The 18036-nt window shown below is 34.4% G+C and overlaps 1 protein-coding gene across 1 annotated transcript in view; it reads left to right on the top strand.

Moving 5' to 3' along the window:
- EYS (eyes shut homolog) overlaps window positions 1-18036 on the top strand; it is a 685229-nt gene that overhangs the window by 189666 nt on the left and 477527 nt on the right. The window contains exons 15-18 of the mRNA XM_057369428.1: window positions 13684-13806; window positions 15449-15562; window positions 16733-16846; window positions 17305-17418. Coding sequence (XP_057225411.1) covers window positions 13684-13806; window positions 15449-15562; window positions 16733-16846; window positions 17305-17418 — 465 coding nt within the window. The remainder of the gene's footprint in view (window positions 1-13683; window positions 13807-15448; window positions 15563-16732; window positions 16847-17304; window positions 17419-18036) is intronic.

The raw sequence follows: 18036 nt of genomic DNA, 5'->3' as shown, positions 1-18036 counted from the left end.
TTTTTTTTTTTTTTTTTTTTTTTTTTTTTTGGATGGGATTACTGGATGATTAGCATGATTGCTAAAGGAGACTGATTTTGAAGCAGAAAATCCTATCAGTTGATGGATTCAACCTAAAATCAATTTTTGTTCAACTTAATACACTGAATCAAAGGAGCAGTACTTCTGATTAAGAGTAAACACGCACACAGAGAAACTGTAAATCAAATTCTTCCTTTTTGGAAGGTGTTGCTGTTATTAAAGTTTAGTGTACCATGAAATAAGACTGTACTTTCTTTCAAACCTTCCTGGCAATCCTTGCTATGAAGTAGATGCTTATACGTGAAAGTTTTTACTCCAGCAAGAGACCTTAACTGTTCCATGCTGTGACTCAAAAAATAAAGTGAATCATCAAGATTACAGATGGAAAAAGTTTACAAAATCGTTCACTTCTTCACATTGCCACTGCACAATGATGCTTAACATAGAATTTKTAATGATATTTTCTGCTTTGATTTCAAAGTTGCCTGATAAAAAGTGCAACAGTTTTTACAAGAAGCTGTTACTCTGCTTGCCAAGAGACTACCTGATGTGTAGCTAAAAATTCCAATTATCAGTTTCTTGCTCCAAGTTACAGTTTACTTATACAATTTATAAGTCATACTTTTTTTTATACCTATCATCATGACTTGGAYTGGGATAGCATTCCTTCTAAACTGGTCCATCTAATCAGCTGTAGAAACATCCAGCAGACAAATGCAGAAGATAGCTTTGAGTATTCATGTAGTAAARGGGTACAGAACTGCTTGTAGCAGTAGCTACAAGATGGACTAAATATTTTAGGGTAATAGAGGTCAATTCATTTGCATGGTBTTGTGTCTTTTGCAAAGTCTTAATACTGAGGCTTCTGTAGTCAGTCACATCCAACACATATCCTGGCTCTCARTCCAGGATGAGGTCTGAAGCTACTTAAAGTCAGAGATTTTGGAAAAGYGGAGGTTGTGCATTTGGGTCCCCAGAASCTGCCACTTTACTGACCCTTGCAAAAGCGAAAGCAGTATCTGGAAACATTATTAGGGGTCCTTCCCAAGAGCTTTKCCTTACATTTATGGCTCATCCACCCAAAAGTATTTTTTCTCTGATATTTGAGAAATGTTAAATATATTTTTAGCCACCCCAGTAATTCTGTGGTTTTGAGAATCTTAGTKCAATAAGATATTTTTCTAATAGAGATTTTCCTGTGTATGTCCAATCATTTGTTACCACTGAAGGTCTGGTTGTTTACTTTATTTTTYCACGGAGCTCTTTACAATATTAGTTAAACTTACATATTTTTTTAACATTATGTGTAACAGTTTATTCATAAACAACCTAGCAGAAAAAGGCAGCAATTCTAAAATAGGCAGAAGATGAGAGCTCTCTTTCATAAAGAAAAAGAACTCAGAACTATTCTGCAGTATTTTCAACTAACAAACCAGAAAAATATCATTTTCTAGGGCCTTCCTTGCTTTTCACTGTAGAAAAAAGCTCCTGATCTTCTCATTATCAGAAGAGAGAGTGGAAAATACTCAAGAAAATGAATCTTTAATGGGTATTCCCCCCAAACAAAGAATTTATTGGTCTGTGCACTGGGTCTGGTTGAGATAGATAGAACTAATTCTCTTCATGGAAGATGTTACAGGGCTGTGTTTTAGATTTGTGACCAAAGCTGTGTTGCTAACTYGGGATAGTTTTGGCTGTTGCTGAGCAGTGRKKGCCATCTCTGTTCCTCAGTTTGCCCTRGCATTGGAGTAGGCCAGAGTGGACACAAAGCTGGGAGTGTACAAAGCTGGGACAACTCACCCCAATGGGCAAAGAGATATCCTATTCCATATGCAATAGGATAGTCAGCAATAAAAGCCTGGAAAAGGTTTCCTAAAGCAGCTGTTTCTCAGAGATCTTATGGCCATTGTTGTAAGGTGAAGTGTGAATGTCTTTGGATTACTTGGTGTWTTCCTTATCATGACTCACCTGTTTTCTCACTTTTGCCTTTTCAATTCTCTATGTAAATCAAATTTGAAGAGATATATATACATCTCTTTCTACTTTCACCATTTTCGCTAGAAAAGCATGATGACAGTGCAGTGAAGTTTTAAGTTTCTTCACTTGTAATTTTAATACTTGTGGATTAAGTTGCCGCACATGTTTGAAATTGCAATGCTACCCTTAATGTACGTTTCATGCAAAAGAAAGTCTTTTMTTTATGCAAATAAAAATGTTACAGAAAAATGCACAATTGGTCATTCTTCCAGTGGTCATCTAATTGCTCAGACACTGTGTTTTCAAAGTGTGCACTATGATGTAATACAAAACTGTGTATTCTGTGACCCGCTGGCATCTGCACCTTCTGTTTGTTCAAAATGTTCCCAGAGGCACAATAAGATTTAAACTTTTAAACCTAATCTTTATTATCTGTTAAAAATTAGACATTAAGGTATTAAGAGCAAATAAAACTCTGCAATTTCTGCTTCTGTGAGATTTCGTTATATTATTCTTACAGAAATGAGCATTTAGTGTCCTTTGCACTGAGAGACTGAAATAGATAMAATGATGGTAAATTGAGAGGATGTAAAACAAGACACATTGATTAAAAACATTTCTTGAAATAGATATACCTTTTAATTRTARTTTTAACAAATAAAAAGAAKCAAAAGAAGAAGGAAGAAGAAAATTCACCTGATGACACTAAATACTATTCATTATACATTAACACATACTTGCAACCAAGTGTAGGGGACGGAAAAGGTGTAATCCAAAAATATCATAAGAAAATTGGAAACAGGAAAGGACAAATGAGACAAGAAACACTTTTTGCAAAGTTCATTAAAAAGTCTCTTGYAAGACTTTTCTGTTAAGGCAAACTGTGATGAAGAAAGGGAAAGCAAATATGGTGAACAGAACAAATTGYAAATTTCCTGCTATTGTAAAAAAATACCTTATTAGGTGTAATAACTTTATAAAGTTACTTTCTTTTTTATAATTCCAATTTTCTACCTATTGTGTTCCTACTGTTATCAGTATATTGCTTCATGCCAGTGGTAAATGACATTTTCCTGCAATAGAACAAGAAAAAATTGCTGGCTTTCTCTCATTTTTTTTTTCAGAAAGTGTGCTGTCATTTATGAGGCTAAAAATACAAGGGAAAAGAACCTGATTAATAGATCATTTGTAATGGTAATTCAATCCACCAACCCTAGCAGATGACTTAAAAATTTGACATTTTTCTAGTAGAAACAACACTATTTATTTCAAAGTGTCTAATAAGACWTTGAGTTACTGCTACCAAAAGCAGACACAAAAGAGTGATGTCTTGAGGAATACTGTAATAACCCATTACAAATCCCCCAGGTGAGGAAATATCTCTATGACAGCCTTTAGCTTGAGTCTATTCATTTTGAAAAGTACTATAATGGCAGTAACGTGATGGAAAGGAATGATTGCTTGATACTAAACAGCTATTTTAGAGACCTGTTAAAACCATCATAGCTGTATYTCACCATTCACCAAAGTTATATTTTTTTATAAAGGATTCAATTTGCCAAATAATTTTTAATTTGAYTCACTTTTAATTTGCTGCTTCTCATGTTTSATATCTCCAATTTTTTTCTTATTTTCTGCTACATTGTTGGAATATGTTCCCATGGTTAAATGCCTCTTGGTTATAGAATGATCCCATTCACATTTAATAAGAAATTAATAAGATTTACAATGAATGTAATCTTTGGCTCCTCTCTATCTTTTTTCCATTTCTGACATTAGAAATGCAAACAGCATTTGTTTTCAGACATCACATTCCAGAAAACTGCTATAGACACCTAAAAGTTTGGTCAATATGTTTAAAATCATACTTTGTTGAGCAGTTAAAATGATTATCAAACTATGGCCTTTTCCCAATGTTAATATGCTGTGTCTACTAAACATAATTTTTATATTCTTGGTTTATGTGTTTAACAATAAGTCCAAAACTCCTGCTTCTGAAAATCAGATAAGTAATAAGTTATTTGTCTACYACATGTCTAAATATAGTCAAATTTCTAACAAAGGATCTAAAGGGTTTGGAATTATGTTCTGCTATGTTGTTTGGTAATCTCAGTTCTAAAAAAATAATTCAGAAGTGTGTTTTTATGGCCAAAACTGCAGCCATCTTTATTTCAGTGTCATTTTTTAGGAATATTTACAGTCTTTATTATGGATAACATTTATTATTTTTCATTGAAACTTCCATACACTCATTTAATTCATCATCTATCTTTTCATTTCGTCTTTATGCTTTTTACCCCTCTCTAGAATAACTTTCTTCTTTGACAACTCACTTTTCAGCTCACCTTCTGGTCCTGCAGTGTTCTGAAAAATAATTAAGATTTGTTCAGTTTTCATTTTCTGTGGTTCTACTTGCATTAGTAAGGAGTAAAAATATTGTATAAAATTCCTGACAGCTAGGTAAATTGCCTTACCAGACCTTCAGCAAAGTCTACTGCTGCTGCTTTATGGTGTTTAATCACCTCTTTTTTTCTTTAATCTATTAGAAACATTTTTTTTTCCTCCTCAGCTTTTCTAGTAGCATATGGTGTTCTAATCAGATGAGAAATGAAGGATAATATTTGGATCTCAAATTATCTTTAAAATTTACAAAAGACCGACTAGAAAATGTATGCTGGATGACAGGGAATGTCTGTTGTACTTTCTCTCTGTCCAGCAGATTGCTTAGCAGCAAATTCTAAGAAATAGTTCAACCACAAAATTTTGCTTGTGTACTAACTGCCAGTCTTAATACCTGGAATTACATGAACAGCAAGTTGATGGATGTTTGTTTTTATTTTCTTATTTGTCTTCCTGAATTCTACTTAAGAAACTTTTACACTCTTGAGGAAATGCATGCCTGACTTTATTGGTACTTCAGAAACCATTCTCTTTTAAACAAAGTCATTGAAGTTACTTTCTGTAACAAATTAACTCATCCCTAAAAGAAGAATATTGAACTGAAGAGCTTTTTATTTAATCCAGCATTGTTTCACACTATGGGGGGCAGCTCATCCTCTTACCTCCTTATTCCTAACATATGAAATCCGAAAGCATGCAGTACCTCCAAGATATAACCGAAGAAGAAAAATAATGTTGCCCACTTTGTGCTGTTTTTACTGGGAGCTTCATATTTGACTGATCTGTTTTTCAGAGTGGTTAAACTGAAATTCTGTGTAGTTCAGAAGTTAGGTAATTAGTTTCAATTATTTCTATTGTTATATTTTTGTCATTGCTTTTGTTTTTGTTTGTTGTTGTTTTTTTTTACCAACAGATAATTGCTGATAGTAGCAATGCTTTTACCACAATTCTAACTAGGGTAAACTATTTCAATTAAGCAATTACTTAGTCACRTTTTTCATTATTCATAAGGAAATTTATAAATGCCTCAGATTTGCACATCAATTACACGAAGATGCTATGTAGGGAAGGGCAATAAATTACCTATTCCTAATAACAATCAAGTTATATTATATGATACATATCACTTTCTCATCAGACCTAGACATCATCCCRAAAGATGCAGCAAACACTGACAACTTTGCAGTCCTCATGGGAAAATGAATACCTGTTATTATTTCATAAGGTTTTGGGGGGTTTKGTACTCTTGTGGCTATGTTATTCTGCAATTGTAAAACAGTATTATGTGCTTTTTTAATGCACCATACCACAAAATTATAAGATAGTCTGACACATTCCAAGCCAGCAAGCACAGTCAGAATAAAAACTTGTTCTGAGTCTTCTTAGTGTAAATAATGGAGATTCTGAAGCTGCCTTCTGTAGTACAGTAATCAAAGTTCTGTTGTAATAGCTGTAAGTCTTCAGGTGTATTTCTCTCAGATGTATAGAGTATATCTCTGTTTTTCCTTAATCCCTTTTCTCTAGTTCTAATCCATCTTTTAGTGGAACTGACAGAAATGTTCTTACAGTACTGGAAGATGTATTTAGCCATTGTGGCCCTTTGCCTAGGCTTAGGGGTTTTTTTTTAAAGAAAAACACCGTAGAGCAATCATTGTCCTACATCTTCTCATTAAATTTTATGGCTTAAGGTCCAACCTGTCAAAGCAGTACAAATGGTCACTGAAGTCATGTAGCTAAAGGAGAAGTGATGCATTCATTAGCCCTCACTGGCAGAAAGAAATTCTGGACAGGGGGAAAATGCACGGGAAGAAGTCACAGAAAGGTCAGATTCACTCCTTGTCAAAGAATTTTCTAGRTCAGAATTTCTGTTCTGCTATTTTGCTCCATATTCAAGAAGAGAAGAAGAACCCTTAAAAAGCAAAAGACTGAACAGACCAAGTGACTCYAGCGACTCCTCACACAGCTTCCCTTCAAGGCTCTTCACCATCKTTGTAGCCCTCCTTTGGACACTGTAATACATTTTTTATATTGTGGCACCCAAAACTGCCCCCAGMACTTGAGCTGAGGCCTCCCCAGGTCAGAGCAGAGMGGGACAATCCTCTCCCTTGCCCGGCTGATGATGCTGTGCCTGATGCTCCCCAGGACAACCCTTCTGGCTGTCAGGGCACTGCTGACTCCTGTTCAACTTTCCATCGACCAGGACCCCCAGGTCCCTTTCCACAGTGCTGTTTTCCAGCATCTCATTGTCCAGTCTGTACTTTCACCTAGGTTTGCCCTGACCCATTTTCAGAATGCAGCATTTTCCGTGGCTGAATTTCATGTGGCTGGTGATTGCTCAGCCCTCTGATCTAAGTCTTTCAGAAGGGTCTCTCTGCCTTTGGGGGATTCAACAGCTCCTCTATTTAGTATTTCTTTAAGTTCTGTGTTCAAGTCAGTTRTGAAGATGTTGAAGAGCACAGGGTTGAGGATGGAGCCCTGGGGARCCCCGCTAGTGAAAAGTCACCAATCTGGTGTCACCCATTCACTGCAGGCCTTTATGCCTGACCTAGGAGTCAGTTGCTCACCATCACATGATGTGTTTATCCWGGTTAACAGACTATTTAGTCCAAAAGGATCCTGAGAAACAGTATCAAAAGCTTTACTGAATTCCTGAAAGATTAYACCAACCGGTTTCYCTTGATCAACTAGGTGGCGTAACTTGTCACGAAAGGAAATCATGTTTGATAAGCAGGACTTTCCCCTCATGAAGCTGTTCTGGCTGTGAATGATGACTGTGTTGTTTTCCTATAACCCCCAGAATAATCTTCAAGATTTTATCAGTCGCAGAAGAACCTAGAATGCTCAAATGAAAATGCAAACTGTAAAGTCTGTTTGGCTACAACTTCAGGTGTGGTGTTTAGAAATGATTCAGAGCAATTTCAGAGCTGTGGGTTTGTGGATAGGTCGAGTAAGAAAAAGGTAGAAAAAAAAGAGAAGTGAAGTATAGAACTGTCAGGTCTAACTTGAATTCTTGAAAAAACACTAGAGAAAATGTGAAGATGAACTATTTATAAGCATCTGAAGCCAACAAAAATATGACAGTCACTAGGTAACATGAATTTCTCAAGAGCAAAATGTGTGAAGCCATTGCAATTTCTGCTGTGAGGTGGTAATAAACTTTTGGGATAGAGAGAAATTAGGTTGTATACACCTCGAGTGCATCATCATTCTTACAAGGAAACCAAGGGAACACGGTCTACCACTGAGCAACAACATACCAGAAAAAAGTACTAAAAGATGACAGTGATTCAGTGTGGAAAAGAACATCACTGAACATATTTTGGGTCCACTAATGCCCTTCATCAGTGTTACTTATCAATGACCTGGATGATTGAATCAGGAATATTGTGGCTGAATTTGCAGATGGCACCAATCTGGGATAAAGACAGGCAAAATTTCTAGCAGTGTTCTGGAAAATAAAGATTCAGCTGAGCAAATCAATCCTCTTTGGCAGTCGTAAATAAATTCACAGAAAATTGTAAGCAACCAGGCAGCAACTTGCAAAAACATAMCCAGAGATTTCAGGCTGAATGGGATTCATCCATGTACTGGTGTTGTGGAACAAGAAATCACCACCCTGAGATATTTGTCCAGCTCTGCTTGTKCAAGAAGTGACAAAGCTCCCTGCTGCATGGCAGAATATACCAGCAGGCTCCTGCCAATCTGGCCCTGCTTTGCTGACTTTGATTTCCAGGCTTCTTTTCAGACCTCCTTTGTCACTGGAGGCTGTCTGCCCATGACTGTGCTGTGCTGCACCTGGTTATCAGCAAAGRACCTGCTCAGCTTTTCTCATTTGGGTGCTGTGGGACTTTAATGCTTATCAGTGACTTGTGCCCTGCCTGATTTGCTGTCATATGACCTATATGAATAATTAMATTTGGTTAAATGTATTAAATTAAAGCTACCTGAACACAGTATTTTAAAATATGGTATTAAGACATACTCTGCATGTAGAGTCAGCACAGGCTATGACTGGAATGTGTGTTGGTAACCATTGCCTRTCTCACAAAGGATATTAATATTTATTGTTCCAAGGGGTTTGTGCATCTATATGGAGCTGTAGGTATTCACATTTCAATCATGACACATCAAAAAAAARTTGTTACTATCCATAATGCTAGAGTTCATTGGTGAATGAAGATTATTAWCAGAAAAGCATTTCAGTAGTGACCAAACTGTTAGAGAACAGCTTGTTAACTYTAAAGAACTGAATCTCACAACTAGTAAATTTTTTAATATATCAGATAACTTGTATTTGGGCACACAGTGATTCCATGATGGACAGCATTCATGCAATGGAAATAACAATGCCCTTTAACTCTCCCGTGTTGGAGCATAACTGAAGCATGTGTAGCTAAAAATTAATCTCCAGGGTTGAGCAGACCCTGCAAATACATCAGTGAAGGTAAATTAACGTGCCTGTGCCAAGAATTTCTGCTTTAGCACAGAGGTGACCAGGACAAATTGGCCAACAGTAATTGCTTAGTAAAAGCCTAGAAGAGGGMCAGGAAGGGATGTGGATTCAGGGTCGTAAAGGGTATGGTTCTGGCTCTGCAAGCTCTGCCAGTGAGATTTGTCCACTGGGAGCTCTGAATAAGAATTAATCTTAGAGTAAATCCACTGGTAKTCTATATGAAATCGCCTTTTGTTGTCTGTGCCAGGTGCATTGGCTTGTCATCATTGTCATGTTAGTTCTGACAGTAAACAACCCGATATGGCTGAGGCAGAACTTCTGGGGAATAAAGAATATTTTAAAATGTACATGTGTTTGTTGGTACCAAATTGCATTAGTAGTAAGAAGGTGGACTGACTGCTGTTTTAAGTTCCTCTCTAGACTGAATTAAGCTTAAACGATGCACAGATGTTTTCACTGAAAAAAATACTTTTTCAGTCTTCCTATCAGGAAAACATAATACAAAATTCAAACAAACTTGTAATGATTACTTTTCAGTTTCCAGTAGAACTTTTTGGGGAAAATCCAGTAAAACATTGCTCGTCCAAGAATTCTAACGTGCTGGAATAAAAACAGGCTTTTGGTCTACAGGTTTTTGTTTTTTTTTTTTTACTTTTTACTTAGTTGAGAAAAGTTTGCAAAAGATCAAAAACTCTTGAAATACTTAAAACCTAATGACAAAAATTGAATTGTATGTGTTGAAATTCTTTTGCCTGAGAGTATTTATTTATTTAACTTCAGGAGTGGAATATGTAGGGAAAAACCTGACATACAAACAGCCTAAGTACTCTTGAAAGTACATTCTTACAACTTGTTTAACTTTCTTTCAGACTGTGTTCATATAAACACAAATTTTGACTTGTCCCCAGGCTCAACTGAGGAACAAACAGAGTTTTTCACATCAACAAAACAATCTGAATTTTTCAGATTGCTGCTGTTGTTAGGTTAGAAAGTCTGCTTGTAAAAATGAGCAGTCTTCAGAGAACACAGACTTTCCRAAAGTTGCATTGCCATTATATCTCAGTCTCTTAACTTTTTGAACATGAAGTTTTTAAACTTTCAGAGGGCAACTCTGTTACTTTAATATAATTGCTGAAGTTTGAATTGTCCTTACTGGACAATTAATGGGTTTTGTTCTCTGAATTGCAGAAACCGTATATGTAAGAAGGATACAACAGAGAAAATTGTATCTTCTGCTGTGTCTCATAGTTATGCCTGGTTACTTCAATACAGCAATCATATCTATTTATTAGTGGAGGTGGACACAATAAAACACTTTCCCCTRGTATTATCTGAGGCAAGAGCATTATTTTTTTCCCTGCATTTTGTATTGTGGTGGGCTGACCCTGGCTGGATTCCAGGTACCCATCAAAGGCACTTTCTCTCCCTGGCAACTATACAGGCGGGGAGAAAATATAAGGAAAGGTTGATGAGTTCAGATAAAGACTGGGAGAGACCATTTACACATTACTGTCACAGTCAAAACAGATCTGACTTGGAGAAATTAACTGAATTTAGCGCTGATGAAAACCAGAGCTACCAAAACCTGGCCAAGCAAACCCAATAGACATGTAAAGGTCATGATTTTCTCTTTATTACCCTTTCTCTATTTTGTTCAACACTGCTATTATTAGTTGCATATTTTTTACAACTTTTTCATTTTGTTTAATTAATGCAAGAAGTACAATTTTTATATTTTAAATTCCTGAAGACTCAAGCAAAGGTAGAATTTTGTTGTAATAGGTATTGAATGACAAAAACAATTGCAACCACTCTAACCCAAAAATCAAATTAATGAAATGGCTGGTATATAGTTATTATCACATCCAGTACAGATATGGAGAAATTTGCAACTGATTATTATTTAAGAATTTAATGACAATGAAAATATTGTCCTGGTTTTAAATGAATTTATTACATTCTGATATTTATTTCTTTCTTTCAGGATGTGTAAACTTTTCTCGTATGTAATTTTAACAGGAACCATATAACTTTCTTCCCCAGAAGTAGTATTTGTTCAATAAGAGTGAATGAATGCACATCAAATCCTGCTGGCTCTGACAATAATCCTTAATGTGAGGTTTYAGTTAATAGTTTCAGATGTACCTGCCATCCAGAATATAAGGARCCATGTAGTGAAATTGCCATAAATCACTGTGTGGCTGGACTATGTCAGAATGGATCACWATTCAGTGATCTCCCTGGAGAGTTTAAGTGTCACAGGCTGACTAGTAAAAATCACTTTTGTCATGAGGCATTTGGGTTTGTCAAAAAGAAATGTCTCAAGAATGCAAATGTGGCATTTCTGGAAAAAAAGGAATTAAATATTCTGTTACTAAATTTTCCTTATCTAAACTTAYGAAGTGTCTTTTGGATATCTGTAGCAGAAAAATAAATCAACACTTGCTCACTTCTTTTTATAAGAAATAYTGTATTCTWAARTACTGAGACTGAATCTGTTTYGATGAGAAACTTTRTACAAAACCAGATGTTTAATATTAWAATTGAGCCSTGAAACCACTACCTTTTGTTCTTCARTTTARTATAGTAACTTCTTTAAGTAGAACAGGTTCTCAAAACCCTGTCCAAAAYTCCATGCTTTAATACTTTGATGATTAATTAGAAACACAGAAGTGAACAGATACATAGTTTAAGACCTTTATTTCAAATCTATAAAGTTATTATGAAYTGTCATTTCTATTTCATCAAGGAAAATAACATCTTGGGTTTTCTATATTCATTATCTCTACTTAGAGGACAGTCAGAAAACTTCATGTTACAGCCATACATATATCTATGCATAGCTGTTACCATCATTGATCACTGTTTCCATTTTACCTCTTTATCATAATTTTTTATATTAGTTTTACATAGTACGTCATTATGCAGATGTTAACAGCTATTTACAAAGGCAAAAATGAGAGACTWAAATTTTTAATGGCAATCAGCAAGGAGGAAAATTTCAGCTGTGCTAAAATGTTGCACAGCTGGTGTTTAGGATGGAATTGAAACACAGCTTAAAGACACCTTTCTGCATCTACTGATTTAGAAACAAAAATGACTGCATCAGTAGGGCAGTTTTAATATGCATTGTCTTGTATTTATGCCTCAAAGGGGTGTTCAACAAGCCAGAATTTGTAAAGTGCATCATGTTCCACCAATTTACCCTGATGGTCAAAGGTTGCTGCATTCCCTCATGTAACAAGATATTCAAAAGCTAAAAAATCTTCCAGATCAGGAGTTATTCAGTCATGCCTTAAGTACATGGTTTACATTTCCTTTAGTTTAAAGACTATGTCCAAGCAGGACTGAACTTCTGAAATTTTGTGTTTAGTTATTGTRCTTCATCAGCACTTAATAAACACTGTTAAAACTTGGTTATGTTTAGTTTTTAAAGCTACYGCAGTATACTGTAGGAATACAGATTTGTTTGAACATCATTGACCAAAGGGTCTTCCTCTTTGTCTAAAAAATTGACTAACACAGTGTCAGATGTGGGGCAACTCAATGGCACACTGGAATCTGTCATGACAATAACTATATGTTACTGAAGCATATTTATAAATATTTTTTTAAAATTAAATGTGAAATTCAGATCTTCAACCAGACTTGGTAGCTAAGTTTGTAAGACACTGGAATGAATTATATTTAGTTCACTGAACCAAATCTTTAGTTTAAGTCTTTAGTRGCTTTTCATGCTGCAGTTGTTAGATTATAATAAATTGGTCCAGTCTAGTTTGATCTTTGTTGGACTAAAAATATTTAGAAAAATTTTAAGTGCTCAGTTAATAGCAGACCAGAAAACTGTACTTCTTATAGTTTAAGTCACTGAGTTTTTGTAACCAAATAAAAAAGTCTAAACTTTCAACTTTGCATTTGTAGTCAGCATTTGGATATTAGCTCCACACCCTTGGATTGATTTTTAAACTGCTTTATATCAATTARTTAAATATATCTATCTGGTTCAGAAAAAATAACCATCAAAGAATATTTATTTGCAGCTACTACTTATTGCATATGTGCAAAAATAAAGGGCTGTCATCAATGRAAATTATGATTTCCTTGGTGGATAGTGTCTTCAGAAACTGTGTCATGGCAAATAGACCTAAGGTGTAAAATGTAGGTTAATATTTTATCTTTGAAACTAATATTTTTTATTTTGTGAATATGTTGCACTCCATAGGAAACAGAGATGCTTAGTTTTCACACGACTAGATTTTTATTAACTATGAGTTTATTGGTTCAAAAAATAAATGCCAATATGCTGCCAAACCTGTCTGATCTGGTAATACCTGCTTTATAACAGAATGTTATTAGACAATTTTTTGTTTGTTTGTTTAGAAACATAGGATGCTTTCTTAGTGTGGTGACAGAAYACCGTGCTAAAAATGAGAAGGTTTTTCTCAACAGTGTGCAGACTGATATATCTATCAATAGAAATAGGAATATTTGCATAAAACCACTTATCGAATTTTCTTGAAAACATATTGCATTTTGAATTTATTATTATTATTATTATTATTATTATTATTATTATTATTATTATTATTATTATTATTATTATTATTATTATTGCAAGTACACCTTTATCATTGACTTTATCATTATGACTTTGTTCCGTTTAGAGCTGCTTTGTATATGAAACTGAAGCTTTCAAGGAAACTGGAATATTTCATCCTATCCTAAATAAGATTTTACCACATGTGTACATATTAAATTGGTCTATCACTTGTGTGTTTTATAAGACTAAATGTAATAAATTTCTTAAGTCTTCTGTTACTTTTTTTTATCAGGTTTTACTGGTCAGTTATGTGAGGCAGAGGTTGCTGCCTGCCTATCACAACCATGTGGAGCCTCCAGCATCTGTAAAGACATAGTGGGTGGCTATCTTTGTTTCTGTGCACCTGGATTTATAGGTGAGTTCAAAGATATTTTCTTTAACATGTTTCATTCAGTCCTAAAACAGAGAAAAGTAGTTTGTTCAAATGTAGCAATAATTTATCAGTATCTCTGGTTCAGGCATACACAACTTTTATTTCCTGGCACACAAAAGTATTTGGCTGCGTAAGAGTATTCAGCTGTAAAAAATACTGACTACAAGGGACTATTTCCACTCCAATTACTCTTTGTACTATTTTAGACATAGTGTCTGTCTTACACTGATGTGATTTAAACTCCCAGYCATATGCAAGTTGGCCTTAATTTATCTCCTTTGTGCTCTCTGTAGCAATAAGGCGGCAGTAACAAGGATCTCAGCTGCCAAACATACATCCAAGATCAACCTGGGCAGGTTTCACTACTCATGCTTGCATCTASCCTGCAGGCCATTGTCATTAGAATGACCAGATTAAAACTAGTTTGGCTACGTCAACATACTGACATGGTATTTTCAGATTATAATGTAAGAAAAAAACAAAACAAAACAAAACTCTTTCTTGATACATATACAGGTATTTTTGATCAACTATATGATGAAGCAATCAAGGGCATTAGGAATTCCCTGAGTGGYAGATCTACTCTGCTACCCAGATCCATCCTGTCTAACTCCAGGGACTTTGACAGGACTCCTAAAGCAGGAATAAGATGGCACTGCAATCGTTCTCAATAGTCAAGGAGGACACAGACAACCAGAGGAACTGAGATCTTGAGAAGATTGCATACCTCTTAATTTGCTGTTCTACATCTTAATGTAGGCATAAGAAATAATCTGCCATTTATTATCTGTAGTATTTTTGTCATTAATGCAATGRAATGCTATATCCTGTGTCTGTGGTTGGTTTATTTTAACAATTTGATAAAAATAGAAAATAAAATTGTATGATGTTACTCGTAATAATCCTTGGTGGTATCTTTTTTAATTGAAATGCTTGGTTTTTTTATTTAAATTCTTATATCTGCATAACAGTAGAGTCGTAATTTTATACATTTTCTGTGATCCATTAAAACCCTTAAAACCTATCTGAAGAAATAAGGAACTTTACCTATCTTTATGCATTAGTAATAACAAATTTTATGCCAGAAAACATCTTATATACATCATTCTCAACTAGAAATCAGGTTTAATATTTTTTCTCTGACTATTTACCAATATATGTCAATATCTTTTTGATTTTTTTTTAGTGTTAAAATATTTGTCCATAATGAAAACATTTCTCAATAYTTCCCATAGACATCTTTAAAACAACACATAAATTATCAAACTAATGGGAAAAAAATATTACAGGGAAAAAATGTGGTTTTTTATTATTTTTTCTGAGTAAAACCATATTTATACTTCTGTGATATTTTAGGAAAACTCAAGACTTTATTGTCCCTAAACTATAAAAATATGCAATCTTTTGAGTATATCTGTAGTGGAATTTCTAAAATCTTTTTTGAACATTATATTCAGCTTTTTCCTTTAATCACCAAGAAATKAATTCCCCAGAGATAATTTATGTCTCACTGGTAAAAGCTCCCTGTACCTAAGCTCAGTTATTTCATTTTGTTRTTGCTGTCTGCACTGATATTTCACCAGTGGCATGTTCCTAATGAAATTAATCCTTCACTCGTTTCCAGGTCATAACTGTGAGATTGAAGTGGATGAGTGTCTTAGCGACCCTTGTCTCAATGGAGCTACTTGTGTTGATCACCTGAATGCCTTCAGTTGCATCTGTCAGGATGGATTTCAAGGTATAAAACAATCCACAGGATGATGAATTTGTAAATCTACTTAGAGTTTTACACCAATTTTTTTTAGCATATCAGATGAGATGCATGCATTCATAGATGCGTGTCATCTGAAGTCATACACATGTCAGTTAGAAAAAAGTGCATCTTGACCAAATTACCCATTTTGTTTTCATGGCAGCATGGAACTAGGTGTTTTCTGTTAACTGGTGTCTTGGCTTTTGAAAATAAATCTATGGGGTTCAGCGAAATTTTGCAAATAGGAGACACTATTTTCTGTAAACTTTTTAAATGTTTGGAAGCTTTAATATCCTAGAATTGAGAAAAAAAAATATTGCAACTGTGTGGTAAAGGTTTTGTGGTTGGCATAKTTGTACAATTTATATGAAAATTTTAATAACTCTGATAAGTGGTTGCATTGAAATCTGCAGCCATGATTTCAGCTTAGATTAAGAATTTAAAGTGTATCCATTTTCTTTTTAAAGCACCATTTTTTTAAATATCATGGATATTTAATCATTGAAATACAAATCAATCCATAACTCACAATGCAAAATATTACATTTCTACTGCCCATATATTCAGAACAACTACCACTTGCATTTTTATTTCTTAAAATTCTTTTTCACTTCTTAAACCTTGCAAGGAATGTAATTTTTCATTTATTCTTCAATGATAAAACTTTAGGTTCACTGGCAAATATTAGTAATAAAGTATTTTTATACTTTAAGTAGCTATGTGGGATTTTTAGTTACAGTCTAGATTGGAATAAAATGTCTTCTTGTCTATAACAGATTTTTTTTTTCCAGTTTTCTGGGAATACATCTTTTGCCTTATCATGAAGGCAAGAAATATTTCCTCTCATGCCACTGCAATGCAGTCTATTGTATTTAATGCAATTTGATGTCTTTTCTTCTATATTCATATAATAAGAAAATTAGAAGACTAATTTTAATAAGTTCAAGTAATTTTAATATTCTTGAAAAATTACTGAACAACTTAAATATTAAGAAGAAGAGCATCTTTTGTAGACACCCAGACTTCAATAGAAAAAGGGTGTCAAATTGATTCTAATATGTGAGATATATTGAGTTAAAATTAAAATTGGTTTTTAACTAAATGTTAAAGACATGGAGTAACTTCTTTCCCCTTTGCTTGATTGTATATTCATAGGTAYAACTTGTGAAACAAATATAAATGAATGTCACTTTTCCCCATGTCGTCACAATGCATCGTGTGTAGACYTTATTGGTGGCTATAAATGCATCTGTCAACCTGGTTTTACTGGTGAGTTGTTTTCCTAGTAAACCTTGTTTTCCATAGCCAGGTAATCCACAAAGCATCCATTAAGACATCATTGACTAATTTGTTTGTGGTTTATCCTAATTTTTTCTTTATCTGCCCTGGTGTTTTTTCTCTTTATCTGCCCTGAATGTTTAATTTGCATTCCAACAAACTGGAACACTGACTACATCTGTAAAGTACATAGTACAAGATAAATTAGTCTGCATTTAAAAAGGTCTTCAAAGCTTGCACACACAGGGAAGACTGGTTACCATTTAGCAACTCAGAAATAAGTTGGTGTGTATTCGTGGTGATAAGAACGAAATGGATGCTGATATTAGTTGTGTGGCTGTKTATGCTAGCTTATCTTCACGACTTGCTTGAGTTTCTTCGGTGCAAATGAATTGGAAATTGGCACCCAATTTTCTTAGTAAGTGTTCAAATCTTTCATCTTTTCAAAGGTGCAAGATGTGAAACAGATATAGACGAGTGTGCTTCATTTCCCTGCAAGAATGGAGCCACCTGCATTGACCAACCTGGTAATTATTTCTGCCAATGTGTGGCTCCGTTTAAAGGTAATGAACACCAAGGGAGAGGGGAGAGCAAACATAATTAACTTTAGAAGGCATTTCTGTCAATGGTCTAAATGCATTTCACTCTTCCTACAGCATTATTAGTCCTTCATTTTCTTAAGAAAAGCTTTCAAAGTGGTCAGCCATATATGCCTTAGGCTGCAAGTAAGGTGAAGGAAATATTGCTTATACATCTGCTAGGTGTGGGGTTTTTTTTTGTGAATCATAATTGATACTTTAAAATCAGCCTATTAACAGAGTAAGATTGCTTACGAAATAATTATGTACCCATTCAGATGCCATCACAATGACTGGTCGATTTGCTATGCAGTTTTCTTTCTAATTTTATTGGTCATGGCATTATCTAAATTATTTTATCATTTTTAGAAAACAATTCATAGCTATCTTGGAATCCAGAAACTGTGTGTGATTATTTCTCTTGACCCTTTTAAAGGAAATACTTTTAAATTGCAAGGATTATTGTGACMTTTTTCATAGGAATTTTGGGGTTAAATTTCAAACTCTTACTTCTAAAATAATTTAAAATAACAAATTGTGTGGTGTTGAGCAAATCTAGTTCAAGTGATAGTCTCAATTAAAAGTACCTATTGATTTATAAAT

Source organism: Malurus melanocephalus, unplaced genomic scaffold, assembly GCF_030028575.1.
Source record: "Malurus melanocephalus ecotype Western Australia unplaced genomic scaffold, MMel_1.1 scaffold_109, whole genome shotgun sequence".
Lineage (NCBI taxonomy): Eukaryota > Metazoa > Chordata > Aves > Passeriformes > Maluridae > Malurus > Malurus melanocephalus.
This window is presented reverse-complemented; position numbering and strand designations above follow the sequence as displayed.